Consider the following 22,426-nt stretch of genomic DNA (forward strand, 5'->3'; position numbering starts at 1 on the left):
AAGTCAGCGTTACTGAGATTGCATCGTGGCCTACCTCTTGAGAAATTTACAAGGCAATCTCTGGCACTGATTAACGATCTAACAAGCAAAGGATTTCATATAAGATTCCAGTGGATACCATCACACGTAGGAATTGATGGAAACGAGAAAGCTGACGCCCTTGCACGCCTAGCGCTGACATGTGTCCCAAAAGTGAAAGCTCCAAGAGCTTTTCAGAACCCTAAGTGTGCTATCCGCCTTCACTTTAGGGAGATCCACAAGAATCCCCACGAAGCCTGTGTGACTCATGGATTTACCCGCGAAGAAGCGACACTTTTATACCGCATCAGGACCGACTCCGCGTACACCACAGCTTGGTTATTCAAGACTGGGCTTCGCGCTTCCCCATTCTGTGCTTTCTGTGGTGACATCGGTGACATCGAACATTACATTTGGATATGCCCGCAGTTTGACGAAGAAAGCAAAGCGCTGATCGACAGCCTACAAAGGAGCGGTCTTACGCACAGGACCTCTGAAGGCGTTGTTTTCCCCGGAGGACCTGCGACAACCAGGAAGAGAGCGCAACGACTGCTGATAGCCTTCCTGCGAGACACGGGGCTCATAGACGCTTGGTGACACACCCCTGATCTCAACTCGAAGGGGGATCAGGCGGAACAATTGCCGGCTATGTATGCCAGGCTAACCCCACCTGCTTCAACATCACCACCACCACCACCACCACCTTGGGGCGACAAGTTGCCGTGGAGGGTAGGAAATATCCGAGATCCAAAATTCGTGATGTGGTAGTAGATGTTTGTGCACCTGAATCACAGTATTGATATTCGCCCTGTCTCTCTCAATAAGTGCAATTGCTAGTGGGTGTCTTTTGTGCTGCACTGAAACGCGAAAATAGTGTCGATAGGTTTCAACCGTCCTCATAATACGCAATGGAGGATGACGTGCCTCTGCAATTACTAAGGAACTTGAGGTGGCTTGACGAACGCCTAAGCATACTCTAAGGCTCCTAGCTATTAATCGTTGAAGTCGTTCTTCAGATGAACGGGAGATTTCATGTAAAACAGATGAAGAATAAGCTATCTTTTGCTTTGTAAGTGTATTATGTACTTTATGTAGTGATGAAACCGACCCTCCCATGACGTGCCTGCTACGCTTTGTTATTAGCGCTATATGAGTATTTGCGGTTGTTCTAGTGCGTGCGCGTTATGTGTGTTTGCGTCATATTATACGTCGTCCCTATCTTCTAGGGTAGACCGCTAGGCGACTTGCCATGCAGACCTCTCCAGATTTTGTTATTGTCGGATAGCTCCGATCTCCTTATCTTGCTCTCTTCAACACGCTCAAAGGCTACGTGATATAACCGGATTCAATTCACTATGCTTCGATATCGGCCACGTAACAAGACACCATAATTGATAATATAAACTAGCGAGGAACCTCACCCCTTTGCGTAGCTATCTTCAGCGTATATATTTGACCATGCTACCGCGATACGCTCCCCGTGTTAACCTCCTACACGCGCGACAAGCCGCAAGTTCAATTCGAACCATTGCGAAAGCTGTATAGTACATCGTCCCCGAAAAGAGCAACAGCATGGGCGTCTCTAGTGCTCCTTTAATGAAGGTCTATAACCTTTACCACCCTCCGAGGCTACGCTTATCTCCTGCGGGACAAGAGAAAGCTCTCGGCGTAGCAGCGCGGGCGTCCAAGAACGTGCTTTACTGATCGGGCTCGTTTTCGGAGAGTGCCCGAGGAAGAGGCGTTAAAAGCAGGTCGAACGCCTCCCCTGAGACACCTTTACGGCGCTTTTCCCATCTTCGCGCAGCAGCCTTGCCGCTCTGGGCGCGCCGAGCATCGTCGTGGTTGTCCAGGCACGCACAGCCGACGACCTGCTCTTGTGACCCGGTGGCACTGCCACGAGGCGAAACCAGTGGCCGCCGGCAAGAGACGTGCAAACGACAGGAGAGCACGATTGGAATCGCAACACGTCGCGAGGGCCACCGACGCGTCTGTCGAACAGTGATCGCGTTTTCGTACGTACGACGTATACGCGGAGGTGCGCAGTCTGAGAAGACGCATTCCTGCAGAAAGAGAACGATCCGCGGTAAGCGAGAACCGCGAAAGGTTACTGGTCGGCGTCCCCCTGATCTTCTGTTTACCGCCGCCACCGAAGAAAGTGCGACCCATGTGTTGGGCAACCGCCGATCCCGTCCTGATATCTGCAGCCGCGTGGACTCGCTCTCCTGGAGCTGCGTTTCACGACGGCAAGTTGCCGTTTTGTGTGTTTGTGTGTTTACTGGCCCCCCGAGTATGATCGTGGCCGCATCGCAATACGTACGATCGGTGAGGCGCTTGCGGGGTCGCGTGCGTTTACGCGCGTTCGTCTCCGGAGTCTTCTCACACCGGGCGAGAAAAAGATCTGGAGTGGTGATAGAAGGCATACAGTATATCCAGTCGGCCAGAGATTATAGGCAGCTCCCCGCGCCCCTCTCCTCCCCTCCGAGTCAGGGATAATCCTGTCCATTTATAATGAACTGCCGGGCATCACATTTGCTCAGAGAGAAGTGCTCGGCGCCTCCGCCAGTGTTTTCATTAGGACGAGGTTGTTTCGCTTCTCGGCCTTTTGGCTAAGATCAAAGTGTAGTTTCGCTGTGTGATCCACGCCCATTTTCATGCAAAATCATTATTGTACTTCTACTACTACTGCCTCATTCTGAAATGCATTGAACTTCTAAAATAACAGGCTTTTAAGATCGCTACGAACACGTTCTCTTTCCTATTCGACAAAACGCTCCTCGAATCGTTCTTCTAATCTCTCTTTTGGAACTTGTATCCAAGGCATCAGTTCGGCAGCGCGGAAGCAGGCAGTCGAGTCAGTGCCGGTGTAACTCCTTCCCTATATCAACCGTCCATGAATGTGTGTACCAAAATCTTCGAGCGCGAACAGGACAAGAGAAAGAAGCGATTTATTGCGAGGGAATGCGGAGAAGTTGGCTGGAGGAGTGTGTACGCCATTTTCAGTGGCTGCCTGGTCATTGCGGCATTTTTGGCAACCATTTTGCTGATGAAGCTGCCCGATCTGCCCATGCTAACGCACGGACAACGCATGCTCACACCACTGCAATAGCGAACTCAGCTCAGAAGTTTCTGCAAATTGCTCGTGACATCAAGCTGGCTTTCTTTTTTTTTTGCGGTAGCAATTATATGGACACTCCAGGGGCGCATTTCTGCCGTCGCCGTCAGTGTCACCGTCGCCGTGAGGTTCCGTATACAGTCCAAGGGCGATAAAATAGTCACCGCGCGACGTATGCTGTATGTACGAGTGAAAGCATGCGATGGCGAGCCCGCGTTAGCGGCTCAATCTCGCGTACGCAAGGGAGGAAAGCGGGCAGGAAGCGCGCCGTCTTCCGTCGCACGCAATGCTCCGGCGAGATGGGAGGGAGTGGGGGCGGTGGAGGGGGCGTTCTACTCCGGGCGGCGCGGGCAGCCGCGACGCCCGCCTTAATCGCTGTATCTTGATAGCCATCTATGACGGGGACACACTCCTCTGTACGCTGTGTTTTCTCGGCTTAGTTCGCGTTGATGCGAGACGCAGCACGAAGGTCAATTCGCTCGCTGCTGCTGCTGCGCTTCCTCACCCCAGCATTTTGACAGCGAGTTTCCGCGGTCATCGACTGAGATACGTTATTGTTTGCTTGTGCGCGCCTGACACCATGCTTGTTCATTGAGTTAGTATGCCTATGTTTACAAGTTTACACGACCGATAAAGCTATTATCCTTACTTCGTATAGATGTCCACTAATTTGCTATCGCAATTCGATGCTTCGCCTTTAGGGCGAAACTGAAACCTTTTGAAGACTCCGGAGTACTTCAACCGTCGTTTGCTTCATGCTAGCTTCGTCACTGCAGCGCTGAATAAACATCAGTCTTCTGCCGCTGTGACGCTGCACTGCTGTGCCACCTACGACTGGGTGTGCCTTCACAAATTCATACTCATTTTCCATTGGAATGGCTGACTCCCCAATATGCGACCACTGTAACTGCGAATAGACTATTGAGCACCTCCTGCGCCACTGCACTCGCTTAGTTGTACAACGTGTCTCTTCGGAGCGCGCTCAGCCAACTGGTCGGTCGACCCTTTACAAAGGTTTACAAAGGCAAATAATTATACTGACTGCTTGGCCTCATTTAACATCAACGCCGAAAACTACGCCAGCTCTAGGGACGTATTCTGCGACGATCCACTTGGGCGATACTATCGCCTTGGTCACGCCTTGGCCACCAGGCGCGTGCTGATTGGCTGGTTGAGCAAACTCGAATGAGCTGATTCGCTGGTTGAGCGCGTGCTCATCCGATTTTGCTCAGCCAGCCAATCAGCGCGCGCCTGATGGCCAAGGCATAGTACCGCCGAAAGTAATCGCCGCGGAATACGTTCCCTAGTGACATTTCTAAACACAAGCGGACCTGAAAATATCTTTTTCGACACCCTGTGTCTTCTACTGTGCACGTGAACTCTTATCTCATTTTTTCGCTGTGCCTCCTTTCTGTCAATTCCTCAACGCCTCTCCCCCGTGCAGGCTAGCCAACTGAAAGCCCGTCTAGCTAACCTCCCTGTCTTTCGTTGTTTCTCTATCTCTCTGTCAGTCTGTTTTCAGTGCAAAATCAGAAAAGACCGATGTGCTGCATTTCTCCAAAAGCACTTAGCAACCAGTTATTCGTGGAGATGGGGGTGTATAGTATATGCTAAACGTACCTAAAAGAGAGAATGTTCCTTATGTTTATTCACAAGCAAGATTGTGTGTCATGGTTCCAGCTCATGCCGGAACGATTTATTTGGTAAATTACATAGCCAGTGTCTTAATCTTTTTTAATTCTTTTATTTTTTAATTCTCTTATCCGACATCAGAGGCTACCGAAACACAGTTGGCACATATTGGTTTCACACCACATTAGTGTAGAGAGGGAGACTGTGATTGCTCTAAAATAGGCGATCTACTTTAATGTTAATTTTTTTTCAAGATTTAATGTGATATTCTATAGCTCTACTCCTTGAGTTGGATTACTTGAAGAGGCGGACATTATGTGGAGGATAAGTCGAAATGCCATAATCTATTGATCAACAAATTTTCAACTAAATGTTTAGCAAAAAACTTCAGGGCACATAATGCAATTTACAAATTCGGAGTCAGCGACTTCATAGGGCATATCCATTTGGAACAAATTCTGAGGATGATATTCGTTTGCAGCACTTTCTATAGCAAATTTGTTTCTAAGTAAACAAGCTGTCAAGGTGTAAACAAGATGCGTTTGTTACACATCTCGAGCGTATAAAGGTGTCGCTGATGCCAACAGGGATAATTTCAAATCACGACGCCAGTTTTCGGGCATACGGACAAGTTTTATCTGGAGACTCAGATGTAATCCAGGTCTGTGATTCTTAAAATCGTGTACGAATGTATACTGCCTCTTCGTTATAGCAAGATGCGTTTATTGTGGACGTCAGTAATCAACACCAGTGTTGCTTTTTGCTGTTATTAGATAAGTGCGTGTCACACCAGGAACAATGTTACTGTCCTTCATGCTTTTGTTTTATGCACTGAATACACATTGCACTCGTCATTCTGGTGCTGGCAGTACCGGTCACGCCACGTACTTTTTGAGTCATTGTTTCTTTCCCTTGTTTAGTTGCGTGAAAATTTTAAAGTTCAGCAACAGTGTAGCTGAGCTTGAGCTGTAGTTGTAACTGTAGTTGAATATCAAGGGTTAGTGTTAGCATGAAGGCTTTACTACAATGTTCGTTCGGTAGTGATTTAAGCAGTTCCACACGCTATACGCGAAATATAACTACATTCTTTACACGCAACGGACACATCTGTTTTTTATCAGATAGGACGCCCCACGACCAAAGTCGGGTCCGACCCGTCTTTACAAACTGTGCCAGGTAAGCACCACAAAATCATTAAGGGACGCCGTTACATCTCGGTAAACTGCGGTTGTATATTTATAAAGTCTCTATACAGAAGACATCACAACTTCATTTTACCGTTTTTCTTTTCCTAATGCCGCAGCCGTAACGGTCACAGCCATGACGGTAGAGGCGCAGAAACCATGAGCCAAGAAGCGGTAGCTATATAGACCGCGAACTGAGTGCCGTCACGGCAAGTTATCGGAAGGATGGTGATTAATTCTCGAGCGCCCGCGGACGACGACGTATAGAGGAGCGCACCGGCGTCCTTGGCAGACCGAACCGGCGGCTGGCAGGCTGGTAGATGGCGGTCGTTTTCTCCGCTAAGTACTGCAAGGCTCGGCTGGCCTCGTTAGTCTCCTGACCGCCGCCCTGTACACGCAAGCGGGCAACAGTTGCCTAGCTGGTAGCGGGATCGCACGTGTGACTAAGCCTACGAGGCACGCACCCGAAGGCGCCAGCGGACGCCTCGGAAGAGCTGGTTTTTCTTCTTTTACGGGATAGTCGAGAGAGAGAGAGAGAGACAGAGCAAACAAATTGGCGTTTTTGCGTCGTTTCGTTTTTCTCGCGAGAGGCCAACGGCCCGGTCGGTCTATACACGCGTTTATGTTATCTCATTTGCAGCGCGCGCGCGCGCTTGTTGCGTTGGTGAGGCTCATTCCCGAGAAATGAGCGCGATCGTGGTTGCACGCTTTGCGGGGCGTCAATGCACTCCCTCTGTCGCATACTAAGTGCGAAGATCTCTGCGAAAGCAGTCTGTTTGCTGTCGTATAGCTCTTTCCCGTGGCCATACAAGGGCACTTTTCGCGAGCTCGAGTTGCTCTGTAAGCGCAATGTGCCGCGTCTAAAGCTCTGTTTTAGTCGACATATATATGTATAGATTCGTGCGTGATTCGCGGGAATTCAATTTAACATTCGCCAAATTTTAAGGAATTTCGCGAGGATGGGAGCGCTCGTAGTTACATGATCTGCGGGCGCGAACGCGTTCGTATGTTGGATACAGGCTTAGAAAAATGGTGGCAAATATATTTCAAAGTTTTTTTTTTTTACGAACAAAGAATTCCTTCCCATCCCAAGCGTTTATTGAGCGATGAGCCGCTTGTGCCATATGAATTTAGGGCCGCAGGAACCCTACAGGAATTGTAGCACCTTCCATGCTTTTATACTTTTGCTTGGCCGTTTACACCATGCTTTACATTCCTACCTACAGACCTGTGGCATTTGCCAGTTGTAGAGGAAAAACCATGGAAGGCATTACTTTGATGCGCCTTAAATAGTTTTTTGAAGACGCGTAATATATATTCAGACGCGATGACAGGTTTCCGAAAGGGTAGGTCGTCAATCGACAGCGTTATTGACCTACGACTGTTGAACATCAGAAAGGTCGCCGTCGATTGACGGCTGCTGTCTTTCTTGATACCAAGGGTGCACTTACAATGTTCTACATGATGCAATTTTAAATGCCTTGAAGAATATGACATTGGTGGCCGTCTGCAATCAGTGGATAGCCAGCTATCTTCAAAAGAGAACGATATTTATGACAACTCTAGACGGTGATACAAGGAACCAACCCGTCTATCGCAGGTGTACGGAGCCGAACCTTATTTAATCATGTTCTCGTTGGCCTCGTCAAAGAACTCATAGGCATAGTCTCGGACTCAATGTGTACCCAGGTGACATCTATATATAGAGCACGAGCTTAACGCGCTTACAAGTACAAACGAAGCTACAGCGTGCAGTGTGAATAACGTCGACATACCTAAACAGACGTGGGCTACAGCTCTCACCGACAAAGAGTGCAGACATGGCATTTACACGGACGTCAATGGCCTGCTACCCCGTTATGATTGACGAGAAGATGATACCTTCGGTAACCCACTAAAAGTTTCTTGGAGTCACCATCGACCGTGACTTATGCTGGTCGAAGCATATCTCTGCATTAAGAAAAAAGCTGGACAGCTTTGCTCAACTCATTCGACATATGTCTGGAAAATTGTGGCAGCCATCCAAATCATCTCTTCTGCAGCTCTACCAGGCACTTTTTTGTTGGATACTTCCACTAGAGTGCACCTGTTCTTTCACGGATTAGTACGTCTGCCGTCCGCACACTTGAAAGTGCTCAGGCTCGCGCAGTAAGAATTTGACTAGGGCTACCACGACGTGCTTCTACATGGGGCACCATTGGAGAGGCACGCGCGTGTCCAGCTAGGGTTTATCTACAACATAGGCCAGTGCGAGTGCATCTAAGACTGCTGACTAGGCACAGGAATCATCCACTAACAAACGTCACAAGCATACGGCCTGACGCCGCCTACTCAGAAGTAGTGTTGGTCGCAGCAAGATCTGCTGCCGTCGGACTCCGCACCGCATGAAATACAGGAAGTTCCACTCTGAGCGATGGCAAAGCCGACGGTGAGACTCTAAATACCCGGAATAACGAAGAAGTCGAAAATGCCACTTGCCGGGCTCAAGCATTTCGCGTTATCCTACATTGCTTACATGTACAGATATACCGAAGTAGTTTTTACGGATGGTTCTGCTACGCAGACCTCTTCCACGGCAGCTTACACGGTACCTGGAATGGGGATCATACAACGGTTCAAGGTAGGGCACAGAACATCGTCCACGGCAACTGAGTTGACCGGCGTTCGAGAAGCAATCCGCCGCATACTGCAACAAAGTCTCGAGAAACGGACAGTGTTCTGTGACTCAAAACCAGTGCTTCAACTCATGAAAAATTATGTGAATCACAGAAGCACATATAGCCCTCTTGTTTACATCATGACTCTGCTTCCTGAGGCTTCTCAATCCTGGCATACCATCATGCTGCAGTGGATTCCTATGGCCATTGTGTAATAGCCGGAACTGAGCAGGCTGACGCGGAGGCAAAAATGGCACACATTGACGAGGAGATTATAAAACTTAATTTTTCCCCAGTAAGACATCAACGCCTTGCTCCATAACTCCATCAAAACCTCTATGGCACGACAATGGGACAACCCCGAACATCGGCTAGAGCGCCTCCATATACTTGACGATAGTTTGCGATTCCGGCTTCCACTTCGGATGCGGAGAGGCCAGGAAACACTCATCCATCGATTACGACTCGGTGTGGCGTACACTCGCCGATACATTCAGCGCACATCCGCGTATTGGACAACGTGTACATAGTAGCTCATTGTACCATTTCATAATCACCTGCCACCTACCTCTCCCTATATCTACCACTTCCCCTTAGCTCAGGGAGGAGTAGCCGGCTAGAGACACGCTCTCCAGGCCGACCTCTCCTCCCTTCTCTTCATTAAAATCTACTCCTCCCTCCTCCTCCCACGCCAACTTGCTACATTTTAATAACTAAGCGCTGGTTTTGGCACGTAAAATTCCAGAAAGAAGAAGTGCGCTACTTCTAAATCATGCGCTCGGCGCATTATAGCCCGAACGGCTGCTGCGCCATTAAAATCCCAGATCATCATCGTATGCTGCATACATCTGGGCGAGACCACCTGTTTTCCTCTGTAAACCCTTCCCGGGGCCACACTTCCGCTTTCATCAGCATGACTTGCGCTGCACACAATACCCACGTTTGGAAACGTTTTTGCTAGACGGCATGCAGATTCGCGTAAAATTCGCTGAAATTCACAGAAAATTCGCAAGGATAAGTTCCAGGCGTGAAAGCGCTCGCGGTCGCACGCTGTGCGGGCGCGAACGGTGCCATATACGTCGCATACTAAATGCGAGCGTGCTTGCAATATTTGCACCTCTATCTTGCAGCTCTGTAGCTTACCTTTTAATCGGCGCACTTGCGCATCCTTGCGCCCCACTTGCGTCTCAATGGCCGCGCCTACAATTTTATTTTGTTCGAATCAACATGCATGGGAGCGATATACGCCCCTGATCAAACAAGCTTGTAAAAACATAGTATTGCTCTTTTTTCTCACTCTCCCCCCACGGACTTCATTGCTAAAGCTTTCGCCACAGCTCGAGGGTTTTCCTTCAGTGTTCAACGCTAATTTCTTTACGCTCTTGCTGTTGAATGACCTGCCTTGCGCCACGTGCTTGCGTGATTTTCAGCCATATAGCTCCCAATTTAGGTGAGGTACACAGCCGTATAGAATGAGCGATACAGTCAATTTCAATATAGTGCAATGTCGGGGTGCTGCAATGATCCTTGTGGTGTGCGTGCCAATGGTTCGGAGGATAGTTTTCACACAGAGGTACTTCACTTTGTCACTTTTAATTTGTGCGTGTCGCGCCCGTCGGCGCTCGCTTTTTTTTTATATATACGATGGAATGCGCTTTGAATCACTTTTCGTGCAATTTGCTTGTCTGTCAACATTACAAGTGACCGCATATTAAAAACACACTGGAACGCGCGTATGCGTACGTGTGTTTGTGTTTGAGCCTGCGCGCGTCCATGCGTGCGTGCGTGTGTGTGTGTGTATGTAGCTGTGTGTGTACCCGTGTGGGTGCGTGGGTGCGGGTGTGTGTGTGTGTGTGTGTGTGTGTGTGCGTGTGTGTGTGTGTGTGTGTGTGTGTGTGTGTGTGTGTGTGTGTGTGTGTGTGTGTGTGTGTGTGTGTGTGTGTGTGTGTGTGTGTGTGTGTGTGTGTGTGTGTGTGTGTGTGTGTGTGTGTGTGGGGGGGGGGGGGGGGGAGGGAGGTGCATGTGTGCGTGTGGGTACGTGCGTGTAAAAAAACACTAGCATAACATCACTCGAAGGACGTGTGAATAATACGCCATTGAACTAAAGGCTAATGGTCAATGCATTTTTTCACCCATTTAGAAAAAAAAAAAAACATCACCAGTTTAACTGCGCTTTCGCATTCCATGAACCTCCTACACAACGCTGTAACTTTTGAGCCGGAAAACAGCTGATAAGTCCTGAGAAATAATGTCTACGCACCGTAGAACGCCATTAAAGCGTTGCAGTTTAGCGCTTCATCACCGAGAGTTATCGTTTTCAGTCGGCGTTGTTATTCGCTGGCGCAGTTCCTTTTACGACGATGTTTGTAGCTTTAGCGTCGGTTACTTGTCGTGGTTCGTTGAGGTAATAAACGCCGACTAAACTTCAAGGACACGAAAATGCAAATCAGGCTGTGCAGAGTTGCGAGAAACGATGTTATAACCACTCCTCATCCAGCAACAAGAATCTGTCCCGCTAGCGGATAAGTCGCAGCGAGATCTAATGCATTCAAGATGTATTTATTTATTGCTCAAGATGCGCTAAATCCTGGAGCACGCTATGCTATGCAGAGCTACGTGACACACTCCGCGTCGTTGTGTTATACTCTCACTAGCTCTCAATTCGAACCCTCCTTGCCCGCACCACATTAGTCTGAACGTTACTTGCCAATACAAAATATACTTCTTGCATAAAATTTTGCGGATAGGATTGCCCCTCTGCTCTGCATGCAATGTACGAGAGGACATAGTGCACCTAATGCGATTTTGCAGCCCCTTTACACTCTGAAGAATACCGTCCAAATGTACGAACCACAGACATTGCACCTTTAGCTACATGTGTCTACTTAGACAATGAACTTGTGTCGTGAGTGCTTCCCGCGCTGCGAAGGTGTTTTTACCTTTTCTTTCAGAATCCGATCTCAAGAACCTACCTTAATTCTCTATGTTGTACGTACGCTATGCCTGTGTTATGTGTCCGTCGCACATCCTGAGTGTATCATTTCATGTATGACATCATTCGCATAGAGCTTACCTGGCATTCGCTTGGTTTACTTGGCGGCACGCTAGGCATGCCGCTAACTAAACCTCTCCAGTTTTCATACTTCTCTGTCTCTCTCTCTCATGGGGCCGCAGTCTCTTAGAATAAACTGTAGCCGATACGACACGCATTTCTCTCTTTGTGTGATGCTCACGCGAGGATTTGCGGGAGGCTCGAATATCTAACGAAACGGATCCTATCGAAATATTTGTTGCGACACGTTTTTATTTATTTTTTTATTATTATTTTTTTGTCTTGACTATCGCATCCCGCTTTCCATGCCGATTATCTCTTCGAGCATACCCACACGCCCGCATTGACATTACCTTTTCTTTTTTTTTTTCTTTGGAAACATGGTCAATGGCAGTCACCGCAGAACGTGTACAGCTTTTAGTGCTATCCCCTGTCCACTCGGTTATTCGACACAGGAGGCTTCACACACACAGAAGGCTGGTCACGCTAAGCTTTTTGCAACCACGCGAAGCGAGGAGCAGACTTTTAATTCTGAGTTTGCTTAATATGCGCGAGCTTCGACGGCACTAAAAGCTTGTGCTTGTAACGCTTCTACGCGTGGGCGTCTGAGGCTGCTTTCCCGGTTCCTCGACCACGGCTGACGAGTGACGACAGAATGAAGGTCACTGCTTAGTGATCTTGCTTTCTGCAAAATTTAGTTACATTAAGGGTTATTCGGAGAGGACGCTTGTGGGTCGCTGCGAACAAGGTGCAACGTAAATCAAAACTTCCGTAATTCTTGTTCTTGGCTAATTTCTGCAAACCGAGTCTTACAAGACAATTATATTAACGCTTATTAACTGGTAGCGTAAAAATTAACCAATTTTTTTAGGTTATCGTGTTCAGAAAGAGCGATGGAAAAAGTCTCTAACGCCACCTTATCACATGTCCTGAGGACTTTCCTGTATACAAGTAATCAAAGCGCAAAGATGCTTACTTAGGTTGAGGTATGAAATTGTGTATGTAAGGAATGCGCCTCAATAGATGTCGGTGAATAAAACTTGGATCTTCATGGATGTATTCAGTTAGCCGTAACTGTGGCCACTACAAGGCGGAGACATCGTTAGGAGCAGGAAACCTGCTTTATTCTACCATTCCTACAGAGGGGTAGCTTAATCGTTTGATAGATCCCTGGTCTTTGTGATGGTCATGTCAAATATGCTTTTGGTGGGAGCAGGTAGACTGGGAGCTTCGATCTGTACGAAAGCAGCAGCCGATGTAATATTGCAAAAGATATTCAAAACAAGGCACGGCGGAAGATCAGCGACATGTGGGGAGACACACATTTTTTTCCCTTGAACTCACATTTGTACGGTTTTCTATAAGATCATTTGCCATGTGTAGGAATACGCCGGTTCTCGCCTGATTGCCTAAGTCTAAGTGAAAATGTGCTCGGTCAGTCCTTGGAAGAAAAATAACCTGAGAATGAAAGAGTACTGATGGCTCCCCATCTGTCGCCGAAAAATTCAGATCCTCGGCATGGAATAGTACTCCTGTAGAGAAATACGTAGTCAGCGGAACAAGGAGGTTCGCTAAATGATGCAAAACTGCAACTAGAGAGCTGGTCAAACTTTGCCTGCAATGAGCCACCCGATCGCATGCATGTATTTGCTGACCACTCATATGACAGCACACCCGCGACATCCAGTAACTAAAAGGGGAGGTTAGGAGCGTGCAAACGTCGCGGTTTAGCGAACCAGTGGCTTCAAACTTCTAGCGGGTGCCACTCGGATACGCTTTCAACCTGCGTGTCCTTCTGGTGGGTCGCCGAGTGTCAGGCCGAACGGAGAGGCTATGCACGAAGCAGACAAGTTACGCCAAAGCAGCAGAACACGATCTTGTTTTCTTTTTTCTCTTTTCTTTTCTCACTGACAACCAGAGCCCACGGCGAAGAAGCTCGAGCTGACACGTCTAGAGAAACACCGTGTCACGAAGGCGGTGTCGTCATCCGAACAGCAGGCCGAGCCTGTGGTAACCTGGCAGGAGCCGTCGCACGTAGGGCACCACGGCGACAGTGCAAGCGCCGCTGTAGCAGAAACCCCTCTCGTATCCCCGGCCAGTCTGTGCGAAACAAACAAACAAGCCATAAGACGAGACCATTATGGATCTATGTAATCCAGGATGGGCAAATTTTTTTCTCTACTTATTTGTGTCGGCTAGCTGCGAGTCGCTAAAGAATGCACGGAGGCCAAAACAAAATAAAAGAGGAAATGACGTGCAGTAACAATGTTTTGAGTGTCTTATCTGTGACATGTTTTAATTATGTGGATGAGTACTCGTTACCTTAAACAAAAAACAAGAACACTGTGATGTGACTTGGATGCTCAACTCTATAGCGGTGTAGCTTTTTTTTTTCTGGGGTATTTTTTTCTAAAAGAAATAAATAAGTAAATAAATAATTAAACATCGTTTATTTAATTATTTTAGACTAACTTATCAAACTTCCCATCACTTTCGTGCATACGACTGACCTAGTTCGTGTTTCACTGTCTTTCAATTTGGGTTGGCGTGACGAACCAAATTCCGCGGACGAATATGAGGTGCCTTGGTGCGGCCGAATCACACGATGGCGCAGCAGATGAGCTAAACGACGCAATCTCTTACAACTCACCCACATCACGCTCGTCTGTAGACTGAAACAGCGATCCGGTCCCTCATGAGAATCAAGCTTTAGCAAAAAGAAAACACTGAACTTGGAATAGGATAGATGCCCCACAGCATTACTTGTCATTAATGTTCACTGCTGGAAATTAAAATATATTTCATCATGAAGAGACCTAACAACACCGCATCTTGCATGCACTAAAAATTATTATGGCGTCTGCTGCGACCCAGAGTGCTTTCTATCGCAATGCGACTTGGCTACAAGAAGAGCTTTGAAAGCATTCCTGATGCAGCGACGACTACATCCAGAGTCGCTTACCACCTGAGTTCTCTTTCAGATTTTTTGGCGAAATGGGGTAATATATCGACAAGGTACATACGTACAAGCAGTGTGTCTTTCATTAGTGGACGTCAGTTGTAGCGAACTGGTTGCAATCCCCTAGCTTGTTTCCTGGCAATGCCTACTTTCTCAACTCATGAGATACCTAAAAATTTCCCTCTCAGTTTCCTGTAAATGTTACTCATGGTTTCTTCGAAATATAATTTCAAAGTGTAGGAAACACATGTAGAAAAAGCGCCGTTTGCACACCGTTAATCGTATGCCGAACAGGTAAAAAAATAAAATAGATATTACAGCACTGCCCTGCCTACTGAATAAGGAAATACAGCACATACCTATACAACTCAAGTCAGCTCCCTGTGGTAAATCAGCCGTCTCAAGACAGCATGCTACCACCACTTGAAACATAATTGCCACGCAGTGGTCTACCCCTCACTGTATAATTACTTCCATAGATGTAGTGGCTCGTGATAGTGTGGAGAAAGGAGTTCAGTAAAAACCAAAACACAGGTTTCATAAGAATGCCAACTGAGAAAAGAGCCTGATTGGCTTTTGTCCCGCAACCTTCTGGTTGATTTGCACGATATACGTTATCGCGAGGACGAGCTGGTCGGAGAAGCGAATGATTAGGACCGAATGGAATCTAAGGAAAGAAATAGTACCAATTGACTGAGATTCTACACAGACAGACATAGAGAGACGACAGTAAGGAGGAACGCAGAGAGGTTAACAAAAACAGAAAATTCTGTTTCCTACCTTACACTGGGGAAAGGGGAAGTAGGAACATCTACAAGAACTTAAAGAGAGAGAGAGGGGAGGGGGACACGATCACCGCCGGTCGCGTTCATTGCAGACGATCGCCGCACAGGATCACGTGAAGCACAAAGGTTTGCTGTTTGCGGTTTGCTGTTTGTACAGGTTTGCTGTTTTTAATAATTTTAGTTTCGACTTCGTCGCCCTCTTCCGTGGTGGCTTACGAGGTCGTCATTCGAAAATAGTTTGTTCTGATGATGACCTGTAATCAACGTGAACTAGAGCAGTCACGAGCGATCGTCTCTATTCACTGTAGCGAGGGCAGTCACACAGGACGTGATAAAGGGTCTCCACGAGACCCCAGTCATCACATGTAGCGTTATCGGCCGTTACAGTTCGAAAGGCAAATAATAATATTCGTAATGCCCATAATACAGACTTCGTAATGGCCACTTCCAGCAGCAGCCACATCTATAGCTATACATTGGTCTATTGGTCACGCTATCAATGAGAGCGAGCTAACCCGCTGTCTGTTCTCGCTGTCAATGAAAGAATGAATTTTTCCGCGAGTATTCTGCGTAACGATTTAGGTCTCTCATATATTATTACTGCATTAAATCGTATACTTGCGTTTTAGGTTGTGATAGGTTGTTTAGTGACGTGGACCAAAAGTCGGTCAGGTCGTCTGTATTTGGAATACGCTTGAAGTGACACGCCTGCATGAAGCTGTATTCTCCACATCTGTCAAGGTCAAGTCTGCAGCAAGAAATAGTTGCTGATAAGTGGAACTTGCTATTTTGGCTGTCTTCTATTGCATGCATTGTCAGTCACATAACTCTTACAGTCTGCTTCGTTACGTTCCTCGTCAAATGTATAATTTGACAGAAAAATAAATACGCTTAAAACGTTATCCGGGCACGTGCAAGTATAACATGCATTTACGTATATCGTCTGAAACTTGACGTCTGATTTCGACTTATACGTTAGCGCAACAATTAATAGCGCAGAAGGGACCCTCAACGACTCTTGAGTGGATCAACAGGTCCGGGATGGTTCAAAACTTCAGAAAGCACTGTCTCTATTCCGTGTTCCAGTAATATGAGATATTAAACACATTAAGCGAGAAGGAGCAGTCGATTGTGCACATTCCACGACTTACATTAGCTTGGCACGGGCTGCCGTCCGTCATCTTCACCTTGAGGACAATTCCAGTGGTGATGTCAATACACTCGAGTGTGCACATGTATGGGGTCTATAAGAAGAGGTCAACGTAAAAGCAACACATTGCAGCCGCTGTTGACGATGGTGGAGTGATACCACACGTAGTCTCGCGCACTTGGCAAGGACACGGAAATACAAGGCTATAACCACGGTGTCAGCACATCGCATATTTGGGCCCATTTTAATCGCATGATTTTATGTGCGACTGAGCATGATTGTATATTTAAGCGTTTCATTGAAAAGTTGAAGACATACTAAGATACTCAAACCGTATCCTTTCAGTTAATTACCATTTAATGCCCTTAGTCTCACGTGACGAACAAAATTCTCATCTCAATATCAATAAAAACACCCAAATGTCATGCAACTGCGCAAGAAAGCGCAAGAAAACAGATAGCGTTACGCTCACTTTTGCTAAAGCTCTAAAACGCACTGGGCATGACAAGGAAGTCTGTGTTAAGCCCATCAGGGCCGAAAGGGCAATACTTTTGCCAAATTAGTTGTGATGTGACCTTTATCAGCAATAAAACGCAGCGAGTCACTAATTCCTTCTCGGTATGAGTCGTTCTCAATTGTATTTTCGCGTCTTAAAGGCATTAAGGCTTTCGCGAGACGCGCTATACATACGAAAGGATGTATTATGATTATGTGCATGGAGACCCGTGCGGTCGCATTGCAGTTTCATACGGGTTTCTGAAAAGATATGATGCATCATTCATACTTACTAGCGCAATGACTGCATTCTCCGTCTGGAAGTTCTGACGGCAGTACTCGACGTATGAGTCATTCTTCAGCACGCAGGCGTTGGCCGCGCAGAACCGCTGCATACAAGGGGAATCATTGTCACACAACTAGGCAGAGTTTTCGCTTGCTTCGCGATACTGAATTTTTAACTATAGTCGGGTACAACTTTAGAAGGCAGCGGCATTTGCCCCCTCAAAGGCGGATGCATACGAGCCTCCACCAATGGGCGCGCACTAAAGACTTGTGTCATCAGCCGGACGGCCGGTGTCCCCGCCGACGGAGAACATGGAAGCCCGCGCTTCAAGCCGAGGCGAGTCGCGTCAGCGGGACTATTTCTTTAGTCGCGGAGGAAATCGGCTGCTGCGCTGCGGTCATCTGGGCTAGGCCTCTCCTGTCTTCTTAAGTTGTACTTCAGTTGTTCTTAAGTTAAGCAATGACACCGCACTGGGTCATTGTTCACATAATGATTCACCACTTGAATATAACTTGAAGGCTACTTTTGGTACCACGACAAAGGAAAACCTTTATTAAATTAATATACGACCAGGGAAGGCCCGTTTTTTTTTTCATTTAAATTCAACGATGACTGAAAACCCTGCATGAGTACATTGTTACCCGAGCCTAATACGAGAAGGAAATCGAACGTACAAAAATAATTAAAAATAGTATTATGTTAGGGGTTTCGTGGCAATTGCGATCCAAGAGAGAATTGAAAGAAGGTTTGTCTTTTTTTTTTTTTTTTTTGGGGGGGGGGGGGGGGGGCTTTTATGAGCGTTTTCGCCTGTCAGTTAGTTTCCTTTGGTCCCCAGCATCGCAAACGCAATAAAATACGAAAAAACTCATATGCACAGTCTTGTAGGAGAAAGCACTTGTCCTATGCCATTTACTATTTGCACACATAGGACATCAACACACACTTTCCATAATGCCGACAACCATGTGCGCACATTGGGTTCCCGCCGCCACAGTCAAGGCTAGACACGGGGGCCAGCGTAGAAAGGCCGTGGCGAACGCGTGCTCTGCTACAGGTCTTATTGCATTTGATGTGGTTTGCTGACATATATGCATGGTGTGTTGGCCGTATATCATGGCCCTACGAAAGCGAGCTTGGTTCTCCACAACGGGGGAGGTGGAATATCTACTGCATTTTCACCACAAACGCGTCGTCGACTACCTTATGTAGGCATATGTACATAGGATCAACATTCCCCGGGTTCCGAAATATGCAAGAATCTGTCACCTAACGAATACCTAAAACTCAAACATTCGACTCTCCAGTCTGCTATAGTGAGCATTCAAAACCAGTTCCATAGCGACGGCAAAGCTCATGCACGCGCATATGCGAAGTGTATACCTGCTCTCCGTGCAAGATGCAGGGCGTGCCCCAAGGCTTGGCTGCCGTCCAAACGTTACCCGAGGCCGTCCGGCACTGGACCACGCATGGGTTAGGGTTGCCGAAGTTGGCTGCGAAGGTGTTTAGGCCCAACTGAAAAGCACGAGTAAACGAGTTGCATTTCTGTATAGGTACTTAACTGGAGGGAAAAGGGGGCGGGGAGGGGGGGGGGGAGGAGTTGAGGCGCAGAGGAGAATGAATGAAAGTACACCACCGAATAGCTTGATACTATATAGTGCAGGTATCACGAGGCTCAAACTCACAGAGACGAGAACAAGAGACGAAGACGTGCGGCGGCTGTCCCAGCGTTTGTCGTCGTCCCTTCTCGTCCCTCTCCGGTTGCGCGCAGTGATTTGGGGTACCATGGAACAAAAACTAGCCCGATCCCATGCTCTGTTGCACCACTTGAGCAGTGTATGTCGAAAGTCACCAATATTTTTCGGTGTCGTGGCGACGTCGCAGTCTGGCATCTTTTACCGCAGGAGTGGTTTTTCTTGACATCCGGATGCAACGAAAATTACGCCATTGCCTGACATGGCGGTATTCGGCCCGCTTTAGACTGAACAGGTAGCCGTTTCGAAACCGTTTGCACCCTTCACGGGAAGTTAATGATGTTGTAGACTTTCGGTACGCTTAGTCACACCTCGGCAGCAAAGTTAGGGCGTTATCTCAGCGGTTTTCTTGAGACTGGTTCTCGATATCGCGGGATGAAGGCCTCACCTATGGTCACACACAGGGCGCTCGCGTTGACACTGCAGTGAAATGGCAGCGCTACCTGTCACAGCGGAAAAAACAAAAAGGAACGCGGAAAAACACACCGCGTAGTGACAGATGGTGTCGCCGTTTCATTGCAGAGAAATCACGATGTTTTGAACCGGCGCACGCCTGTCATTCATTTCGATTGCGTTGTTTCAGGCAGCATATGCCAGCCTATCGGCTCTCCTCGCTCGTGCATCTATGGTTGAACACTACAACTCAGTTCTTTATATCTTTTATGAATCCTTAGCGCACCCTACATGCATGAGGTTCTCGTGACTAAACTTAATACTTCCGTGACGTGTGAGGCTACCCTGCATGTTTCAGTGGTGAGCGATGGCTGCATCGACGGCGAGAGAGATATAGCAGAGAGAAGAACGGCCGGGAGGTCAGCCAGATGAGCGTTCGATTTGCAAAGTGTTCAAAGGAATGCTCTAACTTGCACCGCCAGAGAAAACATATGGCTGACAAACCAGTAGGACATTCCACATAAGCAAAGAACGCTAGGACCGGGTTATTGACTCAAACTATGGAGATCAGCGACGACTCGCTAATACAAATTTCAATGTCATATACTTGCAAACGTATTCATGACTACTTTCACTGATCCTATGCACTCAACGGCCGCAATTTCTCTAGAAACCCATTTTTGTTCAGAAATCAAATAGCCCTTTTTTTATTTTTGTTACATACTGTCGCAATACGCTACTGCCCATCTGAATTTTGCTGTTACCGGGTCATAACTGGCTTTATCACGACAAGACATAAGGGCCCAGGTTCGCAAATCAGTTTGTATGCTGATCTTCCTCGGTGGCTCAGTTGCTTTCACTCCCCCATTCTTCTCTCCACGTGTAGGGTAACAAAACTGAAAAAAAAATAGGCTAGTTTACGTTCCTGCCTTTCTTTCCTTCCAACCCTCTCTCTCTCTCTCTCTCTCAGTCGATATATGGTCATCTACTGCTGAGCACGTCTCCCATAGCCTGAGAAGCTTTCAGACGTAAATCACCAACTTAATTGGTCAACTTAATTCACCAATTCATGTCATGATTAATAAATAAATCAGTCAGTCAGTGAGTCAGTCAGTCGGTCAGCATTCATTCATTCATTCATTCATTCATTCATTCATTCATTCATTCATTCGTTCGTTCGTTCGTTCGTTCGTTCGTTCGTTCGTTCGTTCGTTCGTTCGTTCGTTCGTTCGTTCGTTCGTTCTTGTTGGTAGGTCGGTCGGTCGGTCGAACAAACTAGCTATCCATCTATCATCTATGCATCTATCAATAAATAAATCATTTCTTGTGCTAGAGCTGTTTAAAAGAACCTGTGTTAGCCAATTGCGACAGCGAAAAAAATATTAGGTAAGCCACCTGGTTAATGACAAACATTTTGTGCGAGAGAAAGACCTCATGGAATCGGCGACCGGTCGCTACAATTAATCCGCCATTTCGTACTACAGACGCCACGCTCGCCACGGCAGGAACGTCTGCAAAAAGTTAAAATAATTTATGTCCTTGGCACAAAAAGAAAGAATCATGCTGTCTACATTTTATCGCACCTAAACTGCAGCCAGAAACTGAGGCATGTCGTTATACACCGGAATGTGACTCAAGTGCACGCGCTGAGGTCACGATGGAATTTAGCTTTATTTTTTTCTCATCCATATCTGTTATGGGCTCTTCGCTTTACGTTAAACGATGTTTTTGGTGGTCGTTATCGATGTCACCAATTGAGCATTTGCTTTTCTACAGCAAGCTATGCATACATTGATCATACGGTCGCCCCCATGATATTCACATGTTTACTACGTAATACACAAAGACACTCAGTTTTCCGAAAAGGTGCCAAAACTGTCGCTTGGACTGTATAATAATTTCAAGGAATAATTGTTTCTTTTTTTTTCTAGTTTTCAGCTTCCGAAAAGTTCTGTAAGCCTTCTCTCAAAGCTTGTTATGCATACCCATCGTGGCACGCAGCAACAGTACACGGTCGAGAACGCATTAACATAAGAAGACAATTTGCGCTGTCGTCAGAACAACAAGCGCTCGCGCGGACCGAGGAAACTTGCAGTTGGAAAGTTCTCACGTCTTGGCTCGACGACCTTGCGCGTCTCTCAGCAGCGCAGATCCCTCTGCGTCGGTTAAACGTGAAAGCGAGAGAGTCTCGCAAAATACAACGGGTAGCAGTGTTTGCCTACGGCACCGATTCCTCTTCGCATGCGCACCGCGCGTGAAGCCAACGTTGCGGTTAGCGGACTTCTCAGCACCGTCCTCGAGGCGCAGGTCACGTATGACTTCTGAGATATTCGCGGGCGAAGGACGGCTGAAGGCTGCATGTGAATTCATCCGGAGATGTGGATCGAAAAGCGCGTGCGACCCACGCCCGAGCTTGTTTGAATGTACGAACACCTGTAAACGGGAGGGGGGAGGGGGACGTGTGCATCCGCCAGCACTGCGTGTGCCATGGGAACTTCTGCATATTAAGTCGCATCTACCATTTTCTGGTTACACGTGAAATTGTTAATACATACATACATACATACATACATACATACATACATACATACATACATACATACATACATACATACATACATACATACATACATACATACCATACATACATACATGCATACCTACATACATACATGCATGTATACATACATACATGCATACATACATACATGCATGCATACATACATACATACATACATACATACATACATACATACATACATACATACATACATACATACATACATACATGCATGCATGTATACATACATACATACATACATACATACATACATACATACATACATACATGCATGTATACATGCATACATACATACATACATACATACATACATACATACATACATACATACATACATACATACATACATGCATGTATACATGCATACATAC

The 22,426-nt window shown here is 46.9% G+C and overlaps 1 protein-coding gene across 2 annotated transcripts in view; it reads right to left on the bottom strand.

The window, feature by feature from the left end:
• Positions 1 to 13,517: 13,517 nt before the first annotated feature.
• Positions 13,518 to 22,426, bottom strand: part of LOC119446111 (uncharacterized) — a 31,607-nt gene continuing 22,698 nt past the window's right edge. Inside the window, exons 4-7 of one of the 2 annotated variants that reach the window (XM_049663909.1) lie at positions 18,711 to 18,842; positions 17,338 to 17,433; positions 16,551 to 16,643; positions 13,518 to 13,755 (exon numbers count right to left, since the gene is read on the bottom strand). In XM_049663909.1, coding sequence (XP_049519866.1) covers positions 13,639 to 13,755; positions 16,551 to 16,643; positions 17,338 to 17,433; positions 18,711 to 18,842 — 438 coding nt within the window. In that variant the 3' untranslated portion in view covers positions 13,518 to 13,638. Of the gene's footprint in view, positions 13,756 to 16,008; positions 16,148 to 16,550; positions 16,644 to 17,337; positions 17,434 to 18,710; positions 18,843 to 22,426 lie in introns of those variants that run through there. The other variant, XM_049663910.1, reaches the window with a different exon arrangement.

Source organism: Dermacentor silvarum, chromosome 3, assembly GCF_013339745.2.
Source record: "Dermacentor silvarum isolate Dsil-2018 chromosome 3, BIME_Dsil_1.4, whole genome shotgun sequence".
Lineage (NCBI taxonomy): Eukaryota > Metazoa > Arthropoda > Arachnida > Ixodida > Ixodidae > Dermacentor > Dermacentor silvarum.